The sequence below is a fragment of the Leptonychotes weddellii genome, chromosome 11 (assembly GCF_054177405.1).
Source record: "Leptonychotes weddellii isolate Sample4059 chromosome 11, ASM5417740v2, whole genome shotgun sequence".
NCBI lineage: Eukaryota > Metazoa > Chordata > Mammalia > Carnivora > Phocidae > Leptonychotes > Leptonychotes weddellii.
Window position 1 is genome coordinate 63,760,230 of NC_138379.1, and position 10,230 is coordinate 63,770,459.

The 10,230-nt window shown below is 51.2% G+C and overlaps 1 protein-coding gene across 8 annotated transcripts in view; it reads left to right on the forward strand.

The window, feature by feature from the left end:
• Positions 1 to 10,230, forward strand: part of AMOTL1 (angiomotin like 1) — a 125,149-nt gene that overhangs the window by 94,869 nt on the left and 20,050 nt on the right. For all 8 annotated transcript variants that reach the window (XM_081799040.1, XM_081799039.1, XM_081799042.1 and 5 more), the window contains 3 exons: positions 2,290 to 2,581; positions 8,446 to 8,590; positions 10,102 to 10,191. In XM_081799040.1, the coding sequence (XP_081655166.1) occupies positions 2,290 to 2,581; positions 8,446 to 8,590; positions 10,102 to 10,191 (527 nt within the window). The remainder of the gene's footprint in view (positions 1 to 2,289; positions 2,582 to 8,445; positions 8,591 to 10,101; positions 10,192 to 10,230) is intronic.

The window sequence follows — 10,230 nt, forward strand, 5'->3', positions numbered from 1 at the left end:
TGTCCCCTAACCTTCGCAAACACCCTTTTCCTGCATTGCCACTCGGGTGACTAGTCCCCATCATGGATGACTTAGGCTGGCATTCAGGAAACACTTCCTTTTTGTTCTAGATCGGAAAAAGATGAGAAGATAAGCCCACAGTTGACCATAAGTGAGTCCCAAATCCGAGAGTTTAATGAATGTTAAAAGATAGAAGCCCCAACCCATAGTTGCCTGGGCCAAAGGGAGGCCCCATGCTTCAGACAGTAGGGATGCAGGGTCATCTGTGCCCACCTCGGCCCCAAGGAGACATGCTACATTTGTCCTTTGCCTTGGATAAAGTGTGAAGGGAATATCTGGGGCTGGGAATGGACATCTGCCTTTGAATGGAGGCCGTGTAAGGTGTGGTGTTTTGCCTCTTGCCAAGGCAACCTTTTTCCATGAAAAATACCCTGTAGGATTTAGCCAGCCTGTAGGAATGCACTTGCTCAGTAACAGATCTGGGAGCCCACTAAGGAATCAAGAACCGAATTGAGCTCCACGGTTCTCCACCTTGCCTCGGGGAACTTAGAACCTAGCTGTTTGAATGGGAAATGGAAGGGGCTTTCTGATTGAAGGCATAAGGAAATCTAGTTGGGAAATATCTTCCAAGCTGAGGTTGAGAGACCTGGTGTTCGTTACCATAGCAAGGCCTGTGGGAGGTCACGTTGTTAGGATCTGCTGGATTGCTTCTGAGGTCGTCTTTGAATGTCTGCATATCCATGTAGGGAGGCCTAAAGTGACCCCTGTCAAATTTCCTTCTAGAGTGCGACATGGAGCTGCCAGGAGGAATCCTGGCTACAAGAGATGCTTACAAAATGAGTGATACAGAGGCCGACAGGGTCCCAGAATATTCCAGCAAGTATATTTAAAAGGAAAATAGAAGGCCAGGCGGCCTCCTGGGCAAAGCAGGGGGAGCTCTGAGAGCTTTGGCTACAGCTAGCCACGAGGAACGGGAGGCGACACAAGTAAGCATCAAAGACTGGAAGTACCAGTTAGCTGGATCTCCAGAGGACTCTGCCCTGTGATACAGAATGTGGGTGATTCAGGGGTGCTGATAATTCTTCGCACTCCAGTTCCCAGACTGAGACCTAAAAGGTTAGGGAGGTCAAGAAGTCCCAAGTCTGCAGAAGAAAGGCAGCTGTGGTTGGAGAACTAGCCACCATGACCGTCTTTGCTGCTTATACCTACAAGAGTTGTTGGTAGGAGCCCTTGGCGTAGGCTGGGAGAAAATATGATGATTCTTATGGAACAGGTAACAGAATAGTGAGGTGGGAATTGTTGGGGAGTGGAACTCGAGATGGCAGCTCACAGTTTCAGATAGGGGAGCTAGAGCCCGGGCTTTGAACCATCTTTATAGCGTGGCTAAGATCCCCAGACCTCCTCATCCCAGCAGATCAAAACAAAAGACTTGTCTCTTCCTAAAGACTTGCCCATTTCATTGGATGGTACCCCCTGTCCATTTGTGCGAAACCCCAAATGTAGGAGTGATGTCTAAATTTTCCTTCCCTTCTCTCTCGCTGTCCATGATCTATCCGGATGTATCCCAGATCCATCCCTAATTGTCCTTCTGCTACGGCCTCGTGAGACTCCCATCAGTTCTCACCGAGACCACAGCTCGGCCTCCCTGTGGGGCGCCCTGCGTCCCTTCCTGCCCCTGTGCATCTCATCTCTGCACCACTCCGTGGGGCAGCTCCTCCAAGGCCAAGGGCTACACCCCGAGGGCAGGGTTGGCCTTGGCTTACAAAGGCCCTTGCCCATCGTTCTCTCTGGTCTTACCTTGTTCCGCTTTTGCTGGCCGTGCTTCATATCCACAAGTCTGCCTGTGCTAAGTCCTGACTTAGGCCCCATACACTAGGCGATTCCCCTACCTGGAACGCTCCTCTGCCTCCTCCTTGACCCCCTTGCCCCAGCCACTGGCTCCTTCTTGTCTGTCATTCAGACTTCAACTCAGGCACCCACATCCCCTTCCCCTCTCAGAATGAACTAGCCACTTGGTCCCTCGCTGTCACATTACCTGGTTTTGTTGGATGGATCACCTGTGTCCATCCCCGAGAACGTAAGCTTCGTGAGAGCAGGGCCCTGGCACCGCCCCCCCCAGCCACCCCAACAGTGCTGATCCAGAGGGAGAACACATTACCTATCTGTGGGTGAGGGCCTGGACACAGACGTGCGCGGTGGCCTGTGGCAGCGATAGGCCGGCTCTTGCTGGGACTTTGTCCTCCCACTGCTTTCCTGGGGTCTGATGCCTGGTCTCCGCTTCCCTTGCAGCCGCCCCTGCCAGCTCCCTTTCCCGTCGACCATGCAGCAGCACAGCCCCATGTCCTCCCAGAACCCCCCGGTCAGCGGGCCGCTGCACTCCGTGTCCTTGCCACTTCCGCTGCCCGTGACCCTGGCGGCTCCGCAGCCCCCGCCGGCCGCCTCGCCCAGCCAGCAGCTTGGGCCTGATGCCTTCGCCATCGTGGAGCGAGCCCAGCAGATGGTGGAGATCCTAACCGAGGAGAACCGGGTGCTTCACCAGGAACTTCAGGGTTACTATGACAATGCCGACAAGCTCCACAAGGTATGTGACTTCCCGAGGGAAGGAGAGGGAGAAGAAGGTTCTCTGGGAGGGTCAGAATTTTTTACCCACTCATCAAGGGGGGGATGCCCTGACCCACGGGCCCTCAGTGACCCCTTTTTATGCCAGGTGCCGTGCAAAGCTTTAGGGAGACAAATAAATAGGAGAAGCTTACAGTCCAAAAGAGGGAGCGTCCCCTGAGCTCATCCTTGCAGTGGAATGTCAGGCGGGTTGCAGGAGGTACAGGTACGGGGGGAGGGGGATGGCCTCAGAGTTCAGTAGTATCCCCCCGGGTGGACGGTGTGGAAGAGGGAACACCCAGAGGAACACAGAGGAATGGGTTGAGAGAGACAGGTCTGTCTTTACATCCAGGGTTCTCAGACAGGAGCCAGGTGATCGCCATGTGGGTTTCATTAGCTGGTCTCTGCAGAAAGCAGCATGGCCTCAAGACCGCAGGTAGAGTCCGAGCGACTGCCTGCCGTCCATCCTTCTGTTTGGCGTTTGTCAGGTGGGGAGATGCCGCTCGATTCCAGCCTATGTTGTCATCACGGGAATATCCGAGTGTGCGGCAGCCTTCATGCTTAGGGCTTTATGCCGAGAGCCACAGTCAGTGGGAGAACTTCCAGCAAGATGAACTGTCATAGGCAGTGATTTCACGATGCCCCACGTGTCAGCACCTGAAATGCTTCCAGTCGCACAGAAGAGGTGAGGGGGGCAGAGGCACTAGGCTGTTTGAGAGCAGGAGAGCCACAGGGCCCTAGAGTTTCCTTTCTGGAGACCTGGAGGCCTGCGTGGTGGGAGTGATCTTATAAGAGCCTAAGTACCTGGCTCTGTCCTGGACACTCGGGGGCTTTTATAAAGAGAAAAGGTAGGAATATAAACCCCGCCTGACTACAGGAGCATTGCCATTTGGTCCCAGGTGACAGTTAATGCTCCTGGCTGGCTGGCCCGCATAGCGTTCCTCTCTCAGGTGAGGCGTGGTCTTTTTGCTGGTCGGTGTTTCAGAGTAGTGAGTGTCTCTGATTTCCTGGAAGTACACAGCTGGGAGCAGTGGGTTTGATGGTGCAAATGTTCACAGGCAGAATCTGCCCCAGCACGTTCGTGCAGAGCTTCCACCGAAACGGTCTGGAGCTCCCTGGAGTCAAGACCAGACTTGGCTCAGAGAGCTCTGGATGCCTTTCCTGGAAGGGAAAAAATGAGAGCCAGAGAGAAATGGGCTGCCTGAAGTTTGCAGCCTCACTCCCACCCTGGTCGGACCCCCGAAGCTGGGAAACAAGCTCGCTGTCTCGTGGCCTTGGCTGTAAGTCACTGCTCAGGCCCAAGCTTGCCTCTGACACCTCTGGGGGCAGCTTCCTTCTAGAAGCAGTCTGCACATTGGGAAGGAGCTCCCCAGCCCCTCCTGGGAAAGAAGTCGTTCTTTCTTCTCCCTAATGAAGCCCTGTGGCAGACAGGTTCAGGAGTTATGCAGACCCACCTGAGGGCAGTTTGGTTCTGGGTCTTTCCACATGGATGTCTTTGAATGGTAACGTGGAAGGCACAGAAATTGGGAGGTCTTGTTATTCTTCATTGACTTGTTTTATTAACATACACTTTTTACTGACCTGTCACAAGCATCTCATTCTTGATTTCGGTGCACGTTTCTGTTTTGAAAAACCAAATCAGTCTCCCAGTGACTCAGCTTCCTGGCACAGGGGATGATTCTTAAATTTAGTGGCCAAAAGGATTTTGATGATTGAAAAAGGAAAAATCAAAAGCTGTTACCCTTCTGGAACTCAAAACTCCTTTAGTCCCTTGAATATTATAAATGGTTCTATGGTTATTCCATGTCATTAATCAGTCATATGTCCAACTGGAATTGTCAGTTCGAACACGCAGATTTTGATGGAGACTGCTGTGTTCATCACTAGTCCCCTAGCTGTGGTCAGCAACTAGGAGCGAGAGACACAACGGCTGCCTGAAGGCTGTGACTTAACATTTCGAGGCTTGTGTCCCCGAGGTGGGCCTTGTCCCAAGTCCTCCCTGCTCATGGGCAGCCCTGCTTGGCCGTCTGTCAGCAGGTCTGGGGAGAGGACTGTTGGATGAGGTGACAACCTCACTTCTCAGCAAGGATGACCCTGCTTTGGGTGGAGACACATACAGCGCCGAAAGATGGGGCCACCATGTGCCAGCAATAACATCCAATCCAGGATCCTCGCAGTGTTGGGAGCCCTCGCAGGATTCATTGTAAGGGCAACACCAGAAATAGATGAATTTTTAATGACAGGCCTTAGCCTATGCATCCTGTGCCAGGAACACAACGGGAAAGAATGACTAAACGTGGAGCCTGCCCGAGCGCAGCCTGGTTAGGAAGACCCTGTTTCCAGAGAGGCACAAGGTGGTGATTATCACTGCTAGTGTTGGGATGATGGCTGAGGACCCCCAGAAAGAGTAGTTGTTTGTAGTTTTTCCTTTTGGCCACTTGTTTTGCTTCTCTTTCCTCCTGGTTTCCCTGAAAGCTAATTAATGGACAGAGTTTGCAGCGGGACCAGACTGTGGGCTGTTGCAAGGGTTGGCCTCAGAAGCTGTCAGAGCCTAGGTGGGCATTTGAAGGGAAACAGCTAGGTATTTACGATTCCCCCAGGCTTGCCTGAGTGAAGACCCTGGTCTTTTGTCAGCGTAACAGTGGTGGCTCTGACTGGGCCCTCTGTGGCTGGGACAGCAGGCCAGTCTTGGTCCTGTGGGTCTCTGGGCCGTGCTCGTGAAGGGGCTCAGGGAAGACACCAGTATCTAGAGCTTGGAGTGGCTGAGGTTTTCTCTTTCTCTGCTCCTAGTTCTGTTTCCGGGACAAGGAGTGCTTGTCTGTTGGGATCACAGGGGCTGTGCAGCTTGGCCTGACATAGGCTGGAAGGGAAGGTGGGAGCTGTGGAGGCAGACCCAGTGCTGTCTTCATAGGATCCTACTGGGACTCTGAACTGGCCGGGGTGTTTTCATCTCAAAGCCAGCCTGGCCAGCCTGCCCCTCATCTTTAACAAACATCAGGGGGATTGGTGTTCTGGACATGGGGGATAAGTGGTTCTCATTCTGAAGGAGTGTGCAATCAAATCATAGAGCGTTAGACTGAAAATTCTGAAAATGAGTCTAGGCCAAGTTCTCATGACCCTGAAAGGAGATCATTCATTTTTTACTTGAATGCTTCCAGAGGAGAGAAGCTCCCTCCTACTGGGCCTACTTCTGGAAAACATAGCTCGGAAATTCTCTCTTCTTTTGAATCAAAATCTGCATCCCTTGGACTTGCTCCATTTAGTCATAGCTCTGTCCTCCCTAACACACTGAAGGGGACGAAGGTCTCCATCCTGACGACAGGAAACTGCCATTTCCCACAGGAAGTACCTTGTCCTGAACGGAGACCCTTGCCCTTTCTCACTGGGTAGCTACCAGCACGTAACCATATCCCGGTTCCCGATTGTTTTAGGATTTAAGATAGTAAACCATGCTGCCCCAGGGATCCTGCAGTTTCCTTTTATAAAGTGTGCAGAGGGAAGTTCTTCCAGCGAAGGAAAGAAGCCATGATCAGGTGCAGTTGATCAGTGCCTGAGTCTGTCTTTAGGAGTTACACGGTTAAAGATTCATTCATCAGCCTGTATTTGTGTCGGGGGCGGGGCGCAGTTTTAGGGCTATAAGGGCTGTTCCTGCGTTCACGGAGTTGACAGATCGGATCAGAGATGTAAAATACGTACGCAGGACAGAATTCCAGCCAGATGAAAGTACTGTGAAATCAGCTTGAGGAAAGTTCCCGTGTTTGGTGTCCTTGAGGAAGGCTCCCGGGTCGTCCTGGGCTTGAGGCAGGAGCACCAGTCTCCTGGGGGCTGTCTCAGCACCTCTGCTGGGCTTCCCTAGCACCAGGTGACGCCCCCTGGCCTGGAAGGGGCCTGTCCCCGAGGCATGCCCATCTGTCCGAAAACAAAGGCCACCTTTTATTGATGAAATTAGCATAGAAATCGTGATATGTTCTGGAGCCCTCTCTTTTGAAAACAAAATTATAAGGAAGGAATATGATTTGCAGGAGGGCTATGAACAGGAGTCAGGATGTGCTGTTCTCTCTGCTGCCACAGTACCAACAATTCATATCTTTGAAAGAAACAGGTCTGTCGAAATGAGGGGACCAGGAAAGGATCAGCTCTGGTATTAGGAGGCCTTTGGGAAAATAACCTGGTACCGAGGGGAGCCTTGATGTTCAGCTCCACTCTGGTGGGCTGCCACTTTGCAGAAGCCCCCACACTGTCCAGCCTCTTCACTGGCCTCTTTCTAGGCGTGTCTTCCCAGCTCCGTTGTAACCCCTGGGGCGTTGACCACATTCTCTCTCCTTAAGTTTGTGGCACCCCCGGCTTCCTGTCTTACTCACTGACTCCTCTGTTGTACCTGTGGAGTCTTGACCCCCCCGCCGCCCCACTCCGAAAGTCCTTCCCTCGGGCCTAGCTCCCGCCCTCACGTCTTGCTCTCATCCCTGGACCACCTGTCATGTCAGAGACACGCACTTGATTTCGTGGCCCGGTGCCGTGGCTCCCGCCCCGTCTTCCAACTAGAACGCAAAGCCCCTTGATCTTTTCTGCTTGGCAAAGTCCTGTTCATCCTTTGAGACTTATTTTAAGTAGCATTTTCTCTGAAATCTTTTTTAAAGAAGCCTGTTCTTACCCCTGCAAAGTGACTTTGTCTCTTGGCTGTGAGAGCATATCCAGAACCACCACACCCCTTATCACATGCATTGGAAAAGCACATGTGTCTGGGGGGAGGCCAACGCTAGACTGTGAGCGCCCCAAGACCAGAAATTATCTTACTTCTTTCTGTATCCTTGGCACCCAGACACATAGAAAATGTACGATAGATATCTGCTCTCTCAGGACATGTATTACTTATAGTTTCAGCAGGGGCTTTCTGATCTGAGCGGTTGGGGTACAGGTAGTGGGTGCCTGGCTCCTGGTGACATAGCTCTCCTGCGGACGGACTGAAAACACGGTGCAGGCCTCTTGGTGCCCAGTGAGGGGCGCTAGTGCTCCAGCCCTCCCCACTTGGCCTCCAATCCCAACTCAGAGCAGCCATTCATCGAAGTTCCATCCCCCTTTGTCCTGCATTTATGCTATGCAGCAGTAAAATGGGAGTTGTTGAGATCTACATCAAACAACGTACTATTATAGGAGACTCCTGCTAGAACAGTTACAGCTACTTGTTACCGATTTAAATATGCCAGAGATTAAAGGCACAGCCCTTGACTTAGTGAAAAACGAAGGAAGGCCGATCTTCACCCCATATCTTTCAATTTCTTCATATAAAGAGGTTTCCTGTGGTGCATTTGTCTATAATTAGATACAAGTCTTTTGTCCTTATGTAGACAAGTTCATAGACAAAGGGGTAAAAATGCTGCGTAACGATGCCTCTCCTCGTGTGGGTTTTACGTTCCTTGGGGGATGGGTAGGAGGGCCTCTGGAAGAGAACCGCACTTGGGTTCTAGCTGCGATCCTTGAGTTTTTCTGTACAGTATATCTTTTTCCCTTTTCTAAAGTGAGAAGAATAATAATAGTTATAAATTGCCATACAAAATAGAAGAGGTTGAAGTTATGTTTAAATTCACCCCTTCCTGGTAATTGTGCAGAGAGGTTTCCGCAAGGTGGCATCGGGCGGTGCAGGCAGACTTGAGAGGCTGCTGTTTACAGGATCCTAGTGTGGCCCTTGGAGGGAAGAGGGTGCGTGGGATCGATGGCAGCATCTGTAGACGGTGCAGCCGGAGATGCAGAAGGAAGACACCGCCTTCACACGTGTCAGAGAATTCAGTCTAACGGAGGCACCAGTGGGCATGGCAGGAATCCCACTTTCATGCCGCTTCTTTCTTGCAGTTTGAAAAAGAACTTCAGAGAATTTCAGAAGCCTATGAGAGCCTGGTCAAGTCCACGACCAAGCGGGAATCACTGGACAAGGCAATGAGAAACAAACTGGAAGGCGAGATCCGAAGGCTTCACGATTTCAACAGAGACCTCCGAGGCACGTCCAGCCCCATCTGCATGCTCCCTGCCCTAGACTCCCATGGAGCTGGCGGCCTGCCTTCCGGGCCACACTGTGTCCAGTAATCTCGGGAAGTCCAACCACCTGGGGCAGGGGTGCTCAAAGAGCAGGATTGTTCTTTTCTCCTGTGTAGGTTGTGGGTGGCTGCCCTGGGCCCGAGAAGTGGCAGCCTCTATGCACGAGTCCATGAAAGGGAGGGAGTGTGTGTGCAGCTCCTTCCCTCCTTTATTTTAATTTTAATTTTATTTTATTTTAAGATTTTATGTATTTGACAGAGAGAGACACAGTGAGAGAGGGAACACAAGCAGGGGAAGTGGGAGAAGAAGCAGGCCTCCCGCCGAGCGGGGAGCCCGATGCGGGGCTCGATCCCAGGACCCTGGGATCATGACCTGAGCCGAAGGCAGACGCTTAACGACTGAGCCAGCCAGGTGCCCCTCCTTCCCTCCTTTAAAAGTACTGAACGGTCTGTGTCAAATTGACTCCGTAAAATAAAAATAAAAACATAACTTCAAAATTAAAAAAATAATAATAAAAGTACTTAGCAGTGATTTGTGACTATGTGAGGGAGAATGTTTGAAAAGACCAGTGTTGGACGCCCAGCCCTTCCTACATCAGGCTGTCATTTGGTAGCATTCTTAGAAAGCTACCACTCAACACTTGCTAGATACAGTATAGAAGACAGACCCAGACAGCATCCTCTTGGAGGAAAAAGAAAAAGCCCCCAGTTGTGAAAAGAGTAGATATATATAAACTCCCCGAAAGCTGGAAGCCAACTGCTGTAGAATGTTGGCACTCTCCAACACAGAATGACTTAACCCGTAACATTTTACTTGTTTTTAGTGAGCTAAGCCACTTTTCAGTTGCCTTGTCGGTGAAAATAATGTCCTGGTGGTCTCTAGTAGCTAGAGCCTGCCTTGCCCATTACCACAAATCCTTTTGTCTTGGGAATCACGGACATTCAATAAAGACTTACTAAACCGAATTACTGAATTGAATAAATGAAGATTTACCAAGTGGTTTGAGCAAACGTAGAACTCACTAGGTAGAATCTTCATCCATTTGGTCATTTTGACTTTTTTTTTTTTAATTTTGATTTTTAGTTTGTTGTTTTTCTATTTTTTGCTTCCCAGCTACACTTGGCAGCACGGGCTAACCGTAGGGTTGGCGGTCGGGGGTAGACTAGGGCTGGGTCTGAGGCCAAGGACACTTAGCCCCTTTTCGAGGACTTCCAAACAGAGGTTCGCGGGCCTTGCAGGGGGCGATGCAGTTCTCAGAACCTATGCTCGCTCAGCTGCCTCCCTCTGCTGACACCAGATTGCATGCAGCCACACAATGTGGCATCTGAAGACTTTTTCTTTGGGTATTTTGGAACCTATTGTCTCTCCCCAAGAGGGATCCAGTTTGGGGCTCCTGGCACCCATGACGTTTCTTGCTGGGATGGTGACTTCGATCTACATGCACTTCTTTGTGACCATGTCTTCTCTGTGCAGATCGCCTAGAGACGGCCAACAGGCAGCTGTCTAGCAGGGAATACGACGGGCACGAAGACAGAGCTGCAGAGGGGCTCTACGCTTCCCAGAGTGAGTCCCCACGTTTCTCTGTCCTCACATTGTTATTCT